Source organism: Anabrus simplex, chromosome 7 (genome assembly GCF_040414725.1).
Source record: "Anabrus simplex isolate iqAnaSimp1 chromosome 7, ASM4041472v1, whole genome shotgun sequence".
Lineage (NCBI taxonomy): Eukaryota > Metazoa > Arthropoda > Insecta > Orthoptera > Tettigoniidae > Anabrus > Anabrus simplex.
The window spans coordinates 79535168-79556271 of NC_090271.1; the positions used below are offsets into that span (position 1 = coordinate 79535168).

The 21104-nt window shown below is 39.5% G+C and overlaps 1 protein-coding gene across 1 annotated transcript in view; it reads left to right on the forward strand.

Moving 5' to 3' along the window:
• LOC136877702 (synaptogenesis protein syg-1-like) overlaps window positions 1–21104 on the forward strand; it is a 1066513-nt gene that overhangs the window by 899718 nt on the left and 145691 nt on the right. Inside the window, exon 9 of the mRNA XM_068228708.1 lies at window positions 15753–15912. Within this exon, the coding sequence (XP_068084809.1) occupies window positions 15753–15912 (160 nt within the window). The remainder of the gene's footprint in view (window positions 1–15752; window positions 15913–21104) is intronic.

The window sequence follows — 21104 nt, forward strand, 5'->3', positions numbered from 1 at the left end:
ACCTTATAGGACTGGACTGCTCGATGAAGGGCGAAACGCCCCCGCTTCCACTATTAGCACACACTCAGTACACTCGACGATCAAGAAGACAAAATAGCTCAAAAAATTGCCTGCTTTTATATCCGAGAGGAAGGTTCGAGAGATATATTGACTAATGCCCGACACACCCCCGGTTTTTTATTGGCTAATTAAATACGTACAAGGAAACTCTGATTGGTTGAAAACTAAATACCCAAAATTTCGAATTGGTTACTTTTAAAGTTGGCGGAAAGAGATCGAAGTGTTGACAAGCAAAAGAAATCCAGTCAGTTTAGGGAACCTTAAAATAACGCATTACTCTATCACTTTAGTAATGACATCTGTTGACCAACGTCCCAACTTCTTGCACTAGTTGTTTCAAGTTTTAGAAGTAAGATGTCGGTTCACAAGGCGCTCAATTTGAATGCACGCCGCAGGTGTACCCTCGCGGTACAATTATTATTATTATTATTATTATTATTATTATTATTATTATTATTATTATTATTATTATTATAATAATTATAATAATAATAATAATAATATATTATTATACCGGGCGGTACACCTCGGCGCCGCTAATTCCAATTGAAGGAACTTACTAGAAAATTGAATCTAGCAAAGAAGGCAGCTAAGGATAACATGATGGCAAGCATAATTGGCAGTCATACAAATTTTAGTGAAAAATGGAAGGGTATGTATAGGTATTTTAAGGCAGAAACAGGTTCCAAGAAGGACATTCCAGGAATAATTAATGAACAAGGGGAGTGTGTATGTGAGGATCTTCAAAAGGCAAAAGTATTCAGTCAGCAGTATGTAAAGATTGTTGGTTACAAGGATAATGTAGAGATAGAGGAAGAGACTAAGGCCAAAGAAGTAATAAAATTTACGTATGATAACAATGACATTTACAATAAGATACAAAAGTTGAAAACTAGAAAAGCGGCTAGAATTGATCAGATTTCTGGGGATATACTAAAGACAATGGGTTGGGATATAGTACCATATCTGAAGTACTTATTTGATTATTGTTTGGCCGAAGGAGCTATACCAGATGAATGGAGAGTTGCTATAGTAGCCCCTGTGTATAACGGAAAGGGTGATAGACATAAAGCTGAAAATTACAGGCCAGTAAGTTTGACATGCATTGTATGTAAGCTTTGGGAAGGCATTCTTTCTGATTATATTAGACATGTTTGTGAAATTAATAACTGGTTCGATAGAAGGCAATTCGGTTTTAGGAAAGGTTATTCCACTGAAGCTCAACTTGTAGGATTCCAGCAAGATATAGCAGATATCTTGGATTCTGGAGGTCAAATGGACTGTATCGCGATTGATCTGTCTAAAGCATTTAATAGGGTGGATCATGGGAGACTACTGGCAAAAATGAGTGCAATTGGACTAGACAAAAGAGTGACTGAATGGGTTGCTATATTTCTAGAAAATAGATCTCAGAGAGTTAGAGTAAGTGAAGCTTTGTCTGACCCTGTAATAGTTGAGAGGGGGGTTCCTCAGGGCAGTGTTATCGGACCTTTATGTTTTCTTATATATATAAATGATATGAGTAAAGGAGTGGAATCGGAGGTAAGGCTTTTTGCGGATGATGTTATTCTCTATAGAGTGATAAATAAGTTACAAGATTGTGAGCAACTGCAACGTGACCTCGAAAATATTGTGAGATGGACACCAGGCAATGGTATGTTGATAAACGGGGCTAAAAGTCAGGTTGTGAGTTTTACAAATAGAAAAAGTCCTCTCAGTTTTAATTACTGCGTTGATGGGGTGAAAGTTCCTTTTGGGGATCATTGTAAGTATCTAGGTGTTAATATAAGGAAAGATCTTTACTGGGGTAATCACATAAATGGGATTGTAAATAAAGGGTACCGATCTCTGCACATGGTTATGAGGGTGTTTAGGGGTTGTAGTAAGGATGTAAAGGAGAGTGCATATAAGTCTCTGGTAAGACCCCAACTAGAGTATGGTTCCAGTGTATGGGACCCTCACCGGGATTACCTGATTCGAGAACTGGAAAAATCCAAAGAAAAGCAGCTCGATTTGTTCTGGGTGATTTCCGACAAAAGAGTAGCGTTACAAAATGTTGCAATGAGCTGCTCGACTAAGTGGTATGTTCCGAGCTGTCAGCGGAGAGATGGCGTGGAATGACATTAGTAGACGAATAGGTTTGAATGGCGTCTATAAAAGTAGGAAAGATCACAGTATGAAGATAAAGTTGGAATTCAAGAGGACAAACTGGGGCAAATATTCATTTATAGGAAGGGGAGTTAGGGATTGGAATAACTTACCAAGAGAGATGTTCAATAAATTTCCAATTTCTTTGAAATCATTTCGGAAAAGGCTAGGAAAGCAACAGATAGGGAATCTGCCACCTGGGCGACTGCCCTAAATGCAGATCAGTATTGATTGATTTTGAACATTGCGCCAGTTGAAACTCCTCTACTGGAGGAAGCCTGAACTTTAACAACCATGTTAATTCTAAAGTTTCTCAGAAGATGTCGCTATTGTAAATTTTGTGGAGTTCTGAACTGTGTCTTTTTCGATTTATATTTGTTTTCTCTGTAGTGAGAAGTGTGAACATTCTCTTCTAGATGGCACTACTGAAGAATTACAATTGTGCACCCTGGTGCAAAGTGAAGGAACTGGGTTTTTTTTTTTTTTTTTGAGAAATGTTGTGTTCATAAGTTTGTTCTTTGTTAAATTTCTTTCAGTCATTTTTTGGGTTGGCAGTATAACCCTTCTCCTTTCGCTTGTTTTGAATTTAGCCAGTCCCGAATTTCTCTAATTAATTTTTGATCAACTACGTATGTCTTCTCCGATATGGATATGTTGCTTGATCCTAGCCAATAAAATTGAGGGGGGTGTGGGTTCTCATTCAGGAAACGTCTCGAATTTTCCGCGAGGGTATATAAACTGCTGATTTTCTTGTCTCCGGGCCACTTCAGTAACATCTTTCTTAGTGTGATTATGTAGCAGGGGGCGGGAAGCGCCTCTTTCTTCAGGCGGCAGTTCATCCATCAGGTAATGGCCTTTTAATAACTTCTTTGCTTGCTAGCTCAGCAGTTTAACCCTCGGGGCAGGTTCGAAACTTTTATCATGTAACCTTCCTTTAAAGTGTAAAAGACACTTGGTATAAATTCCGTCTCTTTAACTACAAATCGGGATAGAGAGTGCCTAACCCTCTCGAGCTCCCTCTCGTATTATTTTTGAGGTGACTACGTTTTCATAACTGTTTTTCTTCGCTTCATAATGTAATTAATTTTCCTATCGTGTCACCTCCGTAGTATGGGATTAGCCCTTGCATAAGCGGCCTAAGAGACAAATAGGTTTTAAAAAGGTGTATTAGGAGTGTAAGTTACGCTTCCATTCAACTCAGAATTTTGGGCCATGTAATGATTCTGTTTCTTTACTGAATAGGCCTCAGTAGGTTGGGTATTTTTACCCCTGTTCTTGTGTGCCTGGAAGGCAGCTTGAAAGTGGAGTTCGGTGTGGCCTTTGAATTGGCTTGAACTTTGAGAGCGGGTTGCTCTTTCTTAAATTGTATTTTCTGTGTGCCTCGAGCAGGCTTAACTGCGTAATTGGGAGCAAACGCTCCTTGGCATAATTGGGGTTTTCTGCCCATTTGTTGAACCTTGTGTATAGGTAAAGTTGGGCTCATGGCTCAGGGATTGTGAATCTGGGGCTCGAAGCCCAAAATCCATTAATAAACTGTAATTGTACATCCTTAACTTGTTGATATGCTACTGAGTACCTGTTATTCTTGTTATTTCTTGATCTTGAAAAGAAAATATAACCTTTGTTAAAGTTTTAAATTAACTTTAATTTCGTAAGTTGAGACCTATTCATCCCAGCACCTTCTTTCACCTCTAACTACCACGGATAAGTCCGTAACAATTATTATTATTATTATTATTATTATTATTATTATTATTATTATTATTATTATTATTATTACCTGTGCAGGAATGATTTCTTAACTATCATGTGAATTTTCAGTAAACTGTGGTTTATCGTGAAGAAGAAAAGGTTGAGGACGATAATAGCCTTAGATATCGGGTGCAGGCCTTCTGATGTCAAGTCATTGGGCTGCCTGCGCGTTAATTTTATCATTTCGTGTTATCTACCCCTTGACCGAGAAACCGGAAATCTTCTTTTCCGATCTACTGCCGAGACTTCATTAATTTTCCGGTAAACATGGCGTCGTCGTACGAGTACGGAGTGAACTTTATTCCGCTCATCAAATATCTGACTATCTCTGTAGGGTTCTGAACCTGTGGTCTTGGGATCCAGAGGCTATGTGTTTGAAATATTCCTGCAGATGAACTCCAGTTTGTGAGCAGAGACTAAATTAATATCTGGATCGCAATATGCATGTACTGCAGACGCTTTAGTAAATAATGATAGATGCAGTGTACACTACATGGGAAGGAAATTAATTAAATTGTGAGTAGCTCTGCACAAGTTCTACTTTCATGAAGCTTTATTGGTTTAAGAAACTATCCGTATAAATAAGATAAGATTTTTGTCTCTATTTCGGTCAAAAATGCAATAATTGTAATAAAAATATAATAATAAGTGTAGAATAAAAAGGAAATTCTGTTCTTTTAACTTTCCCTCATGTTTGTATGTGAGCTGAACAGAATTTAATTAAAATTGATATTTAATGCCAAAGAATCTAGCGTATATTCTTGTACTCAAGCTGGGTAGTATAAAAATGCATTCTCAAATATCTCTGTTAATACTGGTCCTGTCGATAAATGCTACATAACGAAAGCTATAGGAAGTAACATTTCTTAGTTATATGTTTCATGCCTTTTTACCATACGAGGTGTCCGGCTCCGTGGCTAAATGGTTAACATGCTGACCTTTAGTCCAAAGAGTCCCGTGTTCAATTTAACGTTCATGTGTTCATTCCTCTGGTTCGGGGCCTGAGTGTGCCATCTTCACCATTAGAAATCATCTTAGGTAGGGCCCCGTCCTCACAAACGCGCAGCCTACAGGGCGTCAACTCAAAAAATCTACACTAGGCCTCTGTACAGGGCACATGCCATTTTTAAGATGTTTACTGCCATTAGAGACCACAATGAGCAACATTTACACATTTTTTAAAACTTTCTTTGCAGCCCAGTATTGTAGCATTCTCCCTCTGGCAGGCTGTCTCCTTTCTGCTGTCTACCCGCTGTTCTGCTGTTCTTCTTCACGAAAGTTATTGATCTGGTGTCGGTATTTCGTTCAGTTAGCAATGTCTTCACGATTTCGTCCTTTTTTCAGATCATTCCTGACCTCCCTGAACCACTTATCACTTGTGTTATGTCTACTATCGAGTAGTAACAAATTTCTTAGTCAACCGCTTGTCTTCCATTCTAAATAGGTGGCCATAGAACTTGAGTAGTCGCTTCTTGATGGATTACATCGGTCTTCTGATAAAATCCCTCCGTCCTCGCAACCTCCTATATTGTCCAGTCATGATCTTTAGGTCCGTTATCTTTCAAAGGATCTTCCTCTCAAACTTCTCATCTGAGTTTTTCTTGCATTGAAATTGCCTTTCTCTTGTACAGGTCGTGTGTTCTGCAAAAGGCTGCGGCCATCCTATCTCGCCTACTGTTGTTAGCTTCTCTTTCATTAGATCCGATCTGCACAATCTCACCGAGATATATGAAGCTGTTAACTCTTTCAGTCTTCTCATACCTTGTCTTTAGTTGCTGGGGATCTGTGGGAATATTAGGCCAGTGCTTGGTTTCTTCAAAGGAGATCCTAAGTCTAGTCCTTTCAGCTTGTTGTTTCAAAAGATTTATCTGTTCTACAGCTGTATCTGTGTTTCTAGAAAGGATCGATAAATCATCATCATCATTGTTATTATCATTATTATTCTTGTTTCGTATAGGCCAGCTAAGGACCACGACATTCTACTATTGCATTTTGGAATGGGCTTTGATGTTTGCCCAGTAGTTACGCATCCTCAGGCTGTGTTGCTCCTTCCTCTCCTTTGTCCAAAGGGCGCCAGTCTTCTTTGTTGGTAGTCTGTCCTGGAACTTCTTATGTTTAAGCATCTTCCTGAGTGCTGTACGATCCTTTAAAATTCCTTCTGTTATTCCCAGTTCCTGTAGATCTTTATCCACTTCCATCAACCATGGTGACTTGGTCTTCCTATTTTGCCAGTAGTTGAGAATCCGGTTGGTGAACCTGGTAGGATGCATCCTGTAGACGTGCCCATAGAATGCTAGGCGTCTCTTCCTTGCTATATTTGTTATTCTTTCACAGTACTTGTAGAGCTCTTGGTTAGGCCGTCTTTTATAACTGTCCCTTTCCTTGACTGGCCCCAGTATCTTCCTCATTATCTTTCTTTCCTGGATTTCAAGTTTTTCCACGAGTCCCTTCCTGTTGAATGTTAAACATTCTGAAGCATATAAAGCTTCAGGGCGGATGACTGTCTGGTAGTGCTTCATCTTAGTATTATTATTATTATTATTATTATTATTATTATTATTATTATTATTATTATTATTATTATTATTATTATTATTATTATTATTATTATCGTTTCGGCTAGCCAAGGATCACGTCATTTCAACTGTCTCCTCCCGCGGACTTTAACATTTGCACAGTACTCCCGCATTCGTTACCAATGGTTTTCCTTTCTTGCTTCGGTCCATGCTCTCCATGTTTTCAAATTCGGAAACAGTTGTGGTCTTGAAGTTTCTTCTTAAGTGGGTTGCACTCCAGCATATCATCTTTCGTGATGCACACAACTTACAGATCTTTTTCTGCCTCAGTGAACCAGGCTCCTTTTTTCTTCTTATCTTGGAAGTAAGAGAAGATCCGATTGATTGGTATTGCAGGTCTCATTCTTGTCATGCAACCATAGATAGCAATCCTTCTCTTGCGCATGGTACTGGTTATCTTTTCCACGTGTAAATAGAGCTCGTGGTTGTGTCATCTTCTACATTCAACCTTTTCTTTGATGGAGCCCAAGATTTTTCTCAAAAACTTCCTTTGATCTCAAGTTTCTCAATAAGACCCTTTTGTTCATTGTAGGGCCCTCCCCAGCATAGAGAGCCTCCGGACGAATGACGGTTCTGTTGTGCCCGAATTTGGCGTTCAGTGATATTGATATTTTGTTATACACACCCTTGGTTAGATAGTATGCCATTTCCATTTTATTCATGTGTGACATGAAGATTTTTTCTCAGAGATATTGGGTTCTACACACTCACCTAAATATTTAAACTTCCTTAACAGCTTGATTTTTCTCTGGTCCACGTGTAGTTTTATGGTGCTGGCTTTACGTTTGTTATAAACTAAGATTTCTCAAAGGAGACATGAAGACCTGCTTTTGTACCGTACGAGGAATGATAATTGAGATAGTCACGATTATTATATTTTTACTGGAAAATGTTGTTGTTATTGTTGTTGGTTGAGTCATCAGTCTATAGACCGGTTGGATACAGCTCTCCATGCCACCCTATCCTGTGCTAAACTTTTCATTTCTATATAACTACTTCAAGCTACATCTGTTCTAAGCTGCTTGTCATATTCGTATCTCGGTCTACCCCTACCGTTCCTACCATCTACACTTCCCTCAAAAACCAACTGTACAAGTCCTGGGTGCCTTAAGATTTGCCCTATAATTCTATCTCTTCTTCTGGTCAAATTTAGCCAAATCGATCTCCTCTCGCCAATTCGATTCAATATCTCTTAATTCGTGATTCTATCTACCCATCTCACCTTCAGCATTTTCCTGTATTCTCTCTTTCCGAGGTAGTTATCGTCCATATTTCACTTCCATACAATGCCACGCTCCAGACAAAAGTCTTCAAAAACATCTTTCTAATTCCTGTATCAATGTTCGCGGTGAACAAATTTATTTTCTTAAGAAAGGCCTTCCTTGCTTGTGCTAGTCTACATTTTATATCGTCCTTACATCTACCATCACTAGTTATTTTACTGCCCAAGTAACAATATTCATCTACTACCTATAAGACTTAATTTCCTAATCTAATATTTCCTGCATTATCTGATTTTGTTCGACCGCACTCCATTACTTTTGTTTTGGACTTATTTATTTTCATCTTGTATTCCTCCTCCAAGACTCTGTCCATACCATTCAGCGATTTCTCCAGATCTTTTGCAGTCAGATAAAATAAGAATATCATCGGCAAATATCAGGGTTTTGATTTCCTCTCCTTGGACTTTGATTTCCTTCCCAAATTCCTCTTTGATTTCCTTTCCCGCCTGTTCTATGTAAACATTTAAAAGGAAAGCGAACAAACTTCAGCTTTGCCTCACTCTTTTCTGGATTGCTGCTTCTTTTTCAAAGCCCTCGATTCGTATCACTGCAGGCTGATTTTTTAATAGATTGTAGATAATTCTCCTTTCCCGGTATCTGGTCCTGATCACCTTCAGAATCTCCAACAGCTTGGTCCAATCAACATTATCGAATGCCTTTCCTAGATCTACGAAAGCCATGTACGTTGGCTTTTCTTTCTTAATTCGGTCCTCTAAGATCAGACGTAATTTCAGGATTGCTTCGCGTGCTCCCACATTTCTTCTGAAACCAAATTGATCTTCTCCCAAGTCAGTTTCAACTTGTCTTTCCATTCTTCTGTAAAAAATACGTGTTAAAATTTTGCAGGCGTGAGATACTAAACTAATTGTGCGGCAGTTTTCACACTTTTCAGCACCGACTTTTTTGGGAATAAGTATAACAACATTCTGCCGAAAATCGGAGGGTACTTCACCTGTATCATACATCTTACACACTAAATGGAATAACCTCTCCATGCTGATTTCTCCTAAGGCAGTCAATAATTCTGAGAGTATGTCATCAATTCCTGGTGCCTTGGTCCTACTTAGGTCTCTCAAAGTTCTGACGAATTTTGACCTCAAAATTGGGTCTCCCATGTCATCAGCATAAACAGCCTCTTCTTGTTCCAGAATCCTACCATCAACTTCTTTACCTTGATACAACTGTTGGATATGTTCCCTCCGTCTTTCTGACTTGTTTTCTTTCCCTAGAAGTGGTTTTCCATCTGAGCTTTTAATATTCATAAACCTAGTTTTCCATTCTCCAAAGGTTTCCTGGATTTTCCTGTATGCAGCATCTACCGTTCCTAGGACCATACAACCTTCAACATCCTTGCACATCTCTTTCAGCCATCCTTCCTTAGCTGTTCTGCACTTCCTATCTACTTCATTCTTTATTCGCCTGTATTCTTTTCTTCCCTCCTCATTTTTTGCATTCTTGTACTTCCGTCGTTCGTCAGTCAGGTCTAGTATCTCTTGAGTTATCCACTGTTCCTTAGTTGATCCTTCCTTTCTTTCTAACTTTTCTTCAGCTGCCTTACTGATCTCATTCTTCGTGACTGTCAATTCTTCCTCTACTGTATTCCCTTTAGCCTCTTCATATAGTCCTTGTGTTACATGTTCCTTGAATCAATCCCTCACACTCTTTTCTTTCAACTTGTCTAGATCCCATCTCCATTCATTCCATCCTGTCTTCAATTTCTTCAATTTCAGATGGCATTTCATGACGAACAGGTTGTGGTCAGAGTCCACATCTGCTCCTGGGAAAGTCTTGCAATCCAACACCTGGATTTTGAATCTCTGCCTATTCATAATGAAGTCCATTTGATACCTTCCAGTGCCTCCAGGTCTCGTCCATGTATACAGCCGTCGTTTGTGTTGTCTGAACCAAGTGTTAGCAAGGACTAAATTATGATCGGTGCAGAATTCAACCATCCGGCCTCTTCTTTCATTCTTTAGTCCCAATCTGAATTCTCCTACTGTATTACCTTCTCCTCCTTGACCTACCACTGCATTCCAGTCTCCCGTCACAATTAGATTTTCGTCGCCTTTCACATATCGTATTACATTTTCTATCTCTTCGTATATTCCTTCGATTTCTTCATCATCCGCTGAACTAGTAGGCATATAGACCTGCACTATTGTGGTGGGCGTTCGTTTGGTGTCTATCTTGACAACAATAATCCCTTCAAAATGCTGGTCGTTGTAGCTTACCCGCTGCCCTATTTTCGTATTCATTATTAAACCACCCCCTGCATTTCCCCTATTTGATTTTGTGTTGATAATTCTGCAGTGAAGTCTGTGGCTCAGGCGGCAGCACGCCGGACTCTCACCACTGGATTCCGTGATTCAAATCCCGGTCTCTCCACGTGGGATTTGTGCTGGACAAAGCGGAGGCGGAACAGAATATTCTCCGGGTAATCCGGTTTTCCGTGTCATCTTTTATCTCAGCAAAAATCTCCAATATCATTTCATTTCATCAGCCATTCATTAATCATTGCCCCAGAGGACTGCGACAGGCTTCAGCAGCTGGCACAATTACTATCCTCGCCACTAGATGGGGCTTCATTCATTCCATTCCTGACCCGTTCGAATGACTGGAAACTGGCTGTGGATTTTCAAATCTGTAGTCGCCTGACCAAAAATTCTGCTCTTCCTGCCAACGTACTTCACATATACCAACTACATCTAACTATAGTCTATCCATCTCCCTTTTCAGATTCTCTAACCCGCCACAACGATTCAAACTTCTAACATTCCACGCTCTGACTCGCAGACTGTCAGTATCCATCTTCCTGATGATTGTCCCCTCTCGTGTAGTCCCCTCCCGGAGATCCATTTTACGCGGGAGGAAGCCATCATCAGCACATCATTCATACAGAGAGCTGCATATCTTCGGGAGTTAGTTACGGCTGTAGTTTCCCGCTGCTTTCAGCCGTGTAGCAGTGTCAGCATGGCTAAGCTATTTGAAGTAATATTACAAGACCCTATCAGTCAATCATCTAGACTGTCGCACTTGAACTTCCGAAATGCTGCTACCCCCCTTTCGATGAACCATTCGTTAGTCTAGTCTCTCGACAGATACCCATCCGATATGGTTGCACCTACGGCTTAGCTATCCGCTTCATTGGACACGCAAGCCTCTCTACCGCGGCAAGGTCACATGGTTCCCATGGGAGGTGGAAAATATTAGTTCCATTTAAACAGTATATAGAGCAAAATTTATAGAAGGTCTGGTTTGGTGCATTTTTACCATGAGAGATACTGTACCGTACCCAGGGGTAATAATCCTCTAGGACAATGCCTCCATTCCTGTATAAACTTCAGACTAACTCAGATTTGGGCAGAGAAATGGGTTGGTTGTCAAAGGGCAAGTCTAAATGTCGAAATTTATCACTTAATTATAAGTATATGTCAGGAAATGGAGGTTTAACTCGAATGAGAAACAATAATAAGGGGTAAGGTGAGTTTATTCATAAAATAACCCCGAATCATACTATCACAAATGAAATTCAAATAATAAAATAAATACAAAATTGTCAAAAAAAAACTGAAAAGTAAGTGAACATCAAAACGTGAATTATGCAATCAATTAACTGCTAAATGAAAGTTCAAACACAACATTAAATACTTGTGAACTTCAAAATATACTTCACATGATTGTCCAATGTTCATGTCCATATTTGTATTCGTATTTGTATGCGTATGCATATTTGATTCGTATGGAGTAGCCCGATCTTAACTATCACCATGATACGATTTAAATTCAGGAGAGTTGCCGCAAAAATTAAAATAAAAAGAAAATTAGGACGCAATAGGACATGATATGAACTATGAAAAATACTAGTGGCATTTGCCTACGCTATATTTACAATGATCACAACATAATTAAAGTATTTCAAATATCTACATCGGATTAGGAAAGGGAAAACTTATATACTACACTGACTCGACGTGAAACGCGGTTCACCCAAAGGAACTAGTAAGAACTAGATTGACCACCAACATTCACTCAGCACTCGGGCTGTTCCCCATTAAACAACAAAACAACATATCAAAATAACATGAACTTATACAAAACACCATCCTGTAAGAGAAAACGAATATTATACTTTAATAAACATGTGGAAAGCAATGGGCAACATTGCATTCCTCTGCTGCATTTGCGCACCAGAAAGTGCGTTCCTCTGTCACATATTTCCTGCTTTGCTGTGGGTTGAAAAGAAATATTAAGAAACTCAATATTGCACTGAGGGCTTGGTCACTGTTCGACAAGGTTGTATTACGGAAACGACATCTCATTTCACACTGTCTATATAAACACGGCTGATAAGTAAACCTGTAAGGCGAGCTTGTATTTCCTCAACTGCTCGGAAATTCACAAACAATCGTATTTCTTGCTAGCATGCTATTATAATTCAACACACACATCGGATTCACTGGCCTGACATTAATTTCCCGTCAATTCTGATTCTCAATAATCTCTCAAAATACAATTGCAGGCCTATTCTCACTTCACATCATCCTTATCACATCATCAGGCATGCAATCAGCCTGCATAATCAACTTCATAAATCAGCATGCATTAAATTCTCTTATATATCTTACGATCTCATCAGCCTTTCTCATTATAAATCCGGGTTCGATTCCCACTCAAATCATAGTACGAAACAGTTTCCAACCCACATTGGAAAATCCTTTTCTAGTCAACGTTGCGATGCAGCCCCACACATGTCACAGCCCCTGAAATAACATGCGTCATGTAACCTAACTGGTACTAATCTTTCTAAATGGAAAAATTGAATTTACTCTCAACCCAGCAAGTGTTTAACTCGGAAAGTGGATAATCTTGTCAATCTAATCCTCCTATCTCTAACATAAAAGAATATCGAAATAATCCTAAGCTAAGTAACATGCATAATGACAAAAAACAAAATAAATTCTAAAATCTCCCTCAATATCCCATCCAACTAATTGTAAAGTAAAAGAAAAATAGAGAAATCATGCATTCCCCTCCTGTCCGTATTAACAGCGTCACAAATGTAAAATAAACACATGCCGCCCGGCAAAAATTATTTTTAAGAAAATCCCTACACTAATTTTCACTAGTATTATTCATAATTCATATAACATGCCATTTAATTTAAAACATGCCTCTTATCTTTGACAACTCCCTGGACATCAGCAGCGGCTCACATCCCCGCACTGGTATTAGGTTACTCCATGTTCACCTCGTAGTTAACACATGGAAACAATCTTCTTTCTTCCATGGGTGGTGCCATCTTCTTGAGGAAAGTTCCTGTACACTGCAACACAGAAGACTTCAGGTAAATACCTCTTCACCACTCGATATACACGTGCCGAATAAACCCTTGTCAGCTGTGAATTAAGCCAACATTAATATGACAGAACAAACACACGTAAAACTTAGAACACAATATTTAGGGTTTAACACAGTTAGTTAGAGCGGCTCACGGTTCGGTACGAAAGTCCTTCGCGATACACGACCGACACGAAAATACAATGCAGCTGAGCGTCTCTCCTTCACTCACCAGTCTGCGGCTGATATTACCGTCTATTACTTTGGAGTAAAACTTTGCGTTAGAATGTAATCGGCAATTTATCACTGCACCAGTTAATTTAGCAAACTTCACTACTAAATGCACTGTTTTTCGGTCGTGTAGTGCGACTCATTGGCTGAATGGTCAGCGTTGAGGCCTTCGATTCAGAAGGTCCCGGGTTAGATTCCCGGTCGGGTCGGGGATTTTAATTGGATCTGATTAATTCTTCTGGCCCTAAGACTGGGTGTTTGTGTTTGTCCCAACGCTCTCCAGATCATATTCAGACATCACACCACACTACCAACCACCACAGAAACACGCAATAGTAATTATATCCCTCCATATAGGGTTGGCGTCACGAAGGACATCCAGCCGTACAACATGGCCAAATTCACATGTGCGACACAGCTCGAACCCGCGACCCCACAGATGTGGGAAAAGCGAAGGAAGAAGAAGAAAAAAATATTTTTATTTGCTGCACAAAACGTTAAATGCCGTCTCTAAAGAGTGCGTTAGTACTTAAGCTAATCTGTTCCTAGGCTGTCAAATAGTACTGTATTGTACAGTACATGTATGTGTTATCCTGTGAGTATAAGTTGAGCAATTGTATACACTGACAACTATGGCGTGTGGTCTCCGGAGTGGCCTGGTGTTCTCTTTCAAATTGACACCTGATATGCGACCTGTCCGTCTGTAAGAATGGTTTCCTACCTATGCTATAACATTTAAGTTACAACATTTTGATTAACAATTGGAACTAGTTTTGACGCTTTTTCTGCATCATCTTCAGCCAAAAACTTAGAAAAACTGACATTGACATATTTAAAATAAATATACAAAGCAATCCACAATACATATGAACATACGACGAAATTGTAAATTAATTAACGTGATGAAAGATCACTTCTTACATCACAGTTCTCTGCGAATCATAAAGAATTTCACCTTTTTTCACACGGTATAAGCCCAAAAACCTATACAGTATCATGTATATAAGTACGGGCAGTGAAAGCATCAACGGCAACATAATATTGTATATTGATACTCAGATCGGTACAAAAATGCAAATAAATGAGTATGTAAAAAATCCCGTTCGCCGCCGGAAACCTTTACTATGCATTGTTGTTGACAGTCGACAGTTTTAACAAGAGTTTGACAATTTGTAAAATAATTTCGGAGGCGTATTGGTATTCGATTCAGATGTTGGAACCATAGAAAAATGTTTTACGAGACTTGAAGTTGCAAAGAGGAGGTACCAATTACCCACCCCCAAAAATATTTTTACTTATATAGAACAACAATTTGTGTTACCTCGCACCGACAAAGATAGTCTTATGGCGACGATGGGATGGGCAAGGGCTAGGAGTAGGAAGGAAGCGGCTATAGCCTTAATTAAAATACAGCCCCAGCATTTGCCTGGTGTGAAAATTGGAAACCACGGAAAACTATCTTCGGGGCTATCGACAGTGGGGCTCGAACCCACTATCTCCCGGAGGCAAGCTCACAGCTACGCGCTCCTAACCGCATGGCCAACTCGCCCGGTCTTACTCATGTAGGAGAATTAAAATAGAAACAGCCTGAAACTAAATAATGCCACCAATGTATTTGTTCATATGGTCTTCTCAATAGCAGGACCTAACCAGTCCATACCTATTGACTTGTAGCTCTCACCTGCCTTTTCCGTTCGTCTTTCGTGTTATTCAGTATCTGTGGACGATGGAAAGACTGTTTACTGCATTGCGAGCTCGCCGGGGCCGCCACTATGTTGGATCTATAACCTATACTTTAATTTTCTCATTGTATGAAGATCAGAAACCACAAAAATCATGCCAGAAGAAAAAGCAGCTAAAAATATTCTGCTTCGGTATTTGATATTTGGATAACCAACCTTATATATAAAGAAAAAGTATATTTTGCAGAGTATGCAAGAGTTTGTATATGAGTGCATATATTGCTGTTTATTTACTGCATAGATACATGCATATTTTGGTGTTTTTAGTGCCTATGAATCCACCCTCTTAGAATTTGCACTTGGCAGGCTTGTTTCAAAACTGGTCATGATGTTTTCCAAGAGAGAGGGACTCGAACGACTAAAGAAGAAAAAGAAGCCAGACTTGCACATGTTTAGTCGGAAGAAAGCAAGTGAAAACTGCCTAAAAGAAAGTTCATTTGGATTTTGCAAAATCGGGTGTTAACAAAAAGAAAACTGACGAACGTCTTATATTCGTGCAGACACCCCCTACCCCAATCCCCACATTATCGTACACGTTTGTCACATTCTTGTAAGACCTCCCTTTCCCGTTCAAGCGAACATTTTTTATAGTTGATCCGTTATGTATATTTTCTGTGTTCTAGGGTCAAATTCTTCAGCACAACCAGAAGGCAGGTGTGATAATGATCAACGAGGACCTTGCCCTGCAAAGTGTACGGCGACACCAGGCTGGAAACTACACATGTATAGCGTCGAACGTGGAGGGTGACGGAGAGAGCAACACCGTAGAGCTTAGAGTCATGTGTGAGTACTTGGCATCCTTCATAGATTATATTATCAACCTAATTGAAAATTAAGGTAATCTTACGCAACTTAACAAATTCATTCCTTTTTAATTGAAACACACAATTACCCTAATTTAATAAAATTCTACTATAAAATATAGACAGGTTGTAGAATTAAAGTAAAATCTCAAGACCATCAATTAAACATCAGTGTCTTGGAAGAATCCAAAACCATGAGCAATATTGTTGATCAATTAAACCACGAATACTACCATAAAGCACTGTCGTTCCGTTTCTCAAACAGTTGAGATCGAAAGAATTCAACATAGCTACACTATTGCCGAAAGTAGTGCACTATCTAGCTTATATAATTTCTCTTTTATAAAAAAAGTTAAAGCTTGTTGTGCTGGTGATGTCTGATGATTCAGTTTTAAGAGCTCTGTCATCAAATATTAACCTACAGTATTAGTTAGAAACCGCATTATTCTCGTACGTCGACTTCTCAGCAGTAATTATGGGCGAGATAACGCAAAACACTCTATACACCCGTAATTACAACAATAATAGTAAGGAATGTATAGACACTTCTCGCCCACATGGTGCCTTGGTAACGTCAAACATCCGTGCATTGTTCACCCAGCAGCGGTAGAGGTCTAATCCTCAACAAGTAATTGCAATCCTGTCTAATAAGTGAACGAGCCATATTCTGTGTTCATTGCTATACCTAATCTTTGAATGTTGACGATCGTCTTCCAGACAATCAGTCCAAGTGCATCTAGAGTAAAATGTGGGCAGTTCTTCTAAAACTCCTCAAAAGAACACTAACCAACAAACAGCGCCTCTAAACTGCAGAGCTTTGTCAATTGTGAACCGCTGTTTGCGATGGATTTTTGAACACATTTGAACAAAGACGTAAGGAATCGAGATGTACATCTATATGAGTCGGAGAATATCGATTGGACTGAGGAATAAAAATTAAGCCATTGAGAGGGAGATTTCGGACTGAAACCAGCAAAGGAAAGGGAAGAATGGGAGGCACAGGCACTCAGGGAGAAGATCTGTCGACACTGAAGCACTGGAAGAAAGTAAGACCTGGGATAAAGCGAAGAATATAGGCGTCGCCAGGACCAGATGGTGATGCTTTGTTCGTGCTCCGGGTTCGAAGAGGGTCAATACGACAATAATGGTCAAGTAAGTCAACAATAATCAAAATATTGGTCATGCTGTTTAACTTCAAAGGTCTCAAAAGATGAGATATATGAACATAGCTATAATATCCTTGAATAATATGGACTATCAAGCTTATAATCACCATAAATTACTGTACTTACCTTCATGGATGACTTGGATGCCGGCGATCTCTGTTGATGCTTGATGATTTAATTTCAAGAGTACTGACATCAACATCAACCTAATAACAATGTGATTGGTTAGAAGCCGTAGTATTCTGTATTTTCAGCAGTACTGGTAACGCTGCCTAATGCGTTCATGTACGGTGATCCTCTATCACTGTGCTGACTGTCTGACGCTCTCCACATATGCATCATAACTCCATCCGCTATAAACGTAATGGTACCAGTAATGGTATCTTGTGACCATTCTGAACATTACAGTTCATTGGCATTCGAATCATTTATAAAACCTGCAATGGTACACGTATCTACCAAATTAGACCAAATGCTCATGAATAACATCAACAATATTTATTACAATCAGACTGCTATCGTAAAGGAAAGTAGAGAGTTCTCTGAAGAGGTGGTAATAAGACGTGGCGTAAGACAGGGTTGTCTCCTGTCTCCTATGCTGTTGAACCACTACTCAGAGGAAATAATACCAACAGCTTTATCGGAAGAAACAGTGGGAATTAAAGTTAAGGGAAAAGCAAACAACAACTTAAGATTTGCGGATGACGCATTGTTGTTGGTAGAAAGCCTACAAGATTCACAGTGACTCACCAACCGATCCGTGGAGGCAAGTGACAAATGGGGCTTAACACTTCAGGTAAGTGAGATAGGTTTTAAGGTAGTATCCCAAATAGAACACGAAGAGAGCTTGATGATAATGGAGAGACAGTACAGCAAGAGACAAAGTACAAGTATTTGGGAACAAATGTGAACTACAACATTGAATGTACTGAGAAAATAAAGTACAGGTTCGGCAAAGCCAGAAATGCATTCAATAAAATGAGGAGAATGTTCTGTAGCAGATACCTTAGTTTACACCAAAAAATTATACTTCTGATGTGTAACGTCTTCTCCACTTTGTTCTATGGAGCTGAGACCTTGACCATTGAGGAAAAAGAGAAATGCACAGATTAGAGGCATTTGAGCCAAGACGTACAGAAGTACACTGCGGTTCAATTGGACACATAAGGTCACAAACGATGAAGTATTGAGGCGAATGAGAAAGAGAAAGTAAATATTGAATACTGTCAAAATCGGGAAGTATATGTGATGCGTGGAGAGAAATAGCATCTACTGCAGCTGGTAATTCAAGGGAAAATACAAGCCAAAAGAAGACCAGGAAGAAGACGCATTTCTTGGACTGATAATCTGCAAACTCGATTTAACTGTTCGACTATTGAGCTGTTTCGCGCTATGATGATATCCCACCTTCTGAGTGGAGATAGCACTTGAAGAAAAAGAAGATATTTCCTTGTGGGTGCTTAAGGGTACTTTATCAGTGAAAGTACATTACCCTCGATAAGTAAACTCTTTCGGTCTGCCCCAGTTATTTCTGGGCTTAATGGCGCTTTCTGGATTGGAATGCAAGGCCAAATGCCGCATCTGATGTCACGTAATTCAGGTGAAAATTCCATCCGAGGAGCCATCGGAATTAGAACCACGGACAACTGCATGGACAACCAATCGCTGAGCCACTATACCAAACACTCCCTCTTATGCCTCTTACTTAGAGGCTTCAGGTTAAATTCCCAGCCAGTCCAAGGATTTTAATTCTAGGCTCAGGAATGGAAAAGGGTTCTGTCAGCCACTTGATACCAACTTATGAACTGTGAAATAGGAGAGGTAGTGGACCCGGTCTGCAGTTGGAATACCGAGGTTGGGAGGCTGGGTGTTGCCGCTAAGGGAATAATTCCGAAATTCTTGACAGATATTTTTGAGATGTACAAAAGTAATCTAAATTTAATAATCTAAATTTAATACCTGACATTGTCGTCAACACTTTGAAAGTTTCAGTGGCTTTTATTGGGGATCATTTTTACCATTTATGATAACATATAAAGTATTTAAAATATTGTACTTAACACTACTTTGTTAAATGCTGCCACAATATTCTGTCGTCTGGCAACATCTGATGAGAAGTTGAACAAAGATTTCTTCTCCAGTGTAATGATAAATGTATCAATAAGTCTTAAAGTTGTAAATTTCCTCTACTTGAACTGTGATTTATTTTCCAAAATGTATATTGAACTAGAAAACAGATATCGTGTTGTTCCAGTACTGGGTCTCCCAGTAAAAACCCGTCCCAAAGAAGTGTTTACCAGACTTCCTGTAATAATAAGTTGACAAATACAGTATATAACACATTATTTTTAAAAAGGTTCCAAAGTGTATAAAAAAATACATTTCGAGGTCAGATGATGCAGTAGTGAGTGGTGCGCCTATCCGCCATATTGTGGTGAAATCGGAGATAGGAGCATGAGGTAAAATCAGTACAACTCGGCACCGTGCCCAGATAGCACGTACTACGAGGTATCGTTCATTGCATCTACGTCGTACCTACGTGAAAATTTGTGAACTTCGTGAAAATTCCCAAATATTTCAAAATCTTAATTTAAATAAGATTCAGGCTTACCACAAACAGAGACAAGAAGAATGGAGTCAAAAGGTGTCGAACAAGCCCAAAATATCTGAGGATGAGTGTACGAGATCCTACGCACAACGAAAGAAAGTCAACCAAGCAAGTTGGCCGCGCGGTTTTTAGCACACACATAGATTATTATAGATAGACTAGCTGATGTACCCGTGCTTCGCTACGGAATTCTACCTTGCATACAGAATTCTAGGATAGGTAGTGTACACGTTGTGAGCAAGATGTATTAAATTGTATAGCTCTCAACGTTACCCTAGAAACGCGACGGGAAATTCACCAAACGTCTTTTCTCATATGAAAACAGGGTTAGGGCATTTCCATTGTAAAGGTAGGCCCGCTTACCTACCATCAGTCACAATCAGGTTGGGGAGTTTTCATTATAATGTCAGACACTCACACTCCACCTGCCTTTTTACATCCTCAGAAAGACTGTCTTAGTGGTTTTCCCAACTGAAATGAACATGGGTCATTACAATGACGTCAGTAGGAATGGCGCGATTAAAAGCAATGCTTTTATATGAAAGAGTCGATCAAATGAAAAACCACACATTTTCTCACTTTTAACGAACGCTGCCGATCTGACAGTCCAACGTTCCAGAGCTTGAATGACCAAGCCGCAGTGAGCCGTGATCCGTGAACAATCTTCGTCTTTTTTCGGCGGGTGGAGTCGAATAGTGGAGAATCCCAGGGCAAAAACTATGTATTTTTACTAATCTGTTTCCTAGGAGAACCCGATGAGTCGAAAAATCTCAATTCAATACACTTGGCAGAAAAATCTATCTGACTTGGAGGCAAATTTTTCCTTCAAGCCAGAGCATAAACCCCCTCTTCACTGCTAATTTGGAATGAAATGAATGTAGAATTTAATAAAAGTGAAGATGAGGAAGCTTTTCTTAAGAAACGTCTCTTTTCACGGGTTAAATTTTGAGTTATTTAGTGAATTGTGGTGCCATAATTAGGAATAGGCCTAAATTGTAATTCTAGACCGGGTCATAAGTGAGCGTCTGCCATTATTCCGTTAATTGTGCGCACTGATCAATCCAATCAGTGCGTCAGAGTAGGGATCGAATAGCTGGAATACTATGATGAACGAGCATGTTACGTACCAGCAGTATCAGAGAATGTATGAATCAGAGGAATGGCATGCTAAAGAAGAAAGTTTTCTAACTCCCCAGCCATTTCCCGCCAATATTCAGTCAGGCTGTTATACTTGGTACACAGCAGTAATCCCATCTGTCGGAGTTGAGTGGAAGTATAAGAGACCAAGAACATCACAACAAACAGTGGTCGGTGTAATGTTATATCTGCTCTATGTTATGCGCTTCCGATATTGTAGGCTTTCACATTTAGTTTTCTTCAGACTCTAAAATACCACTC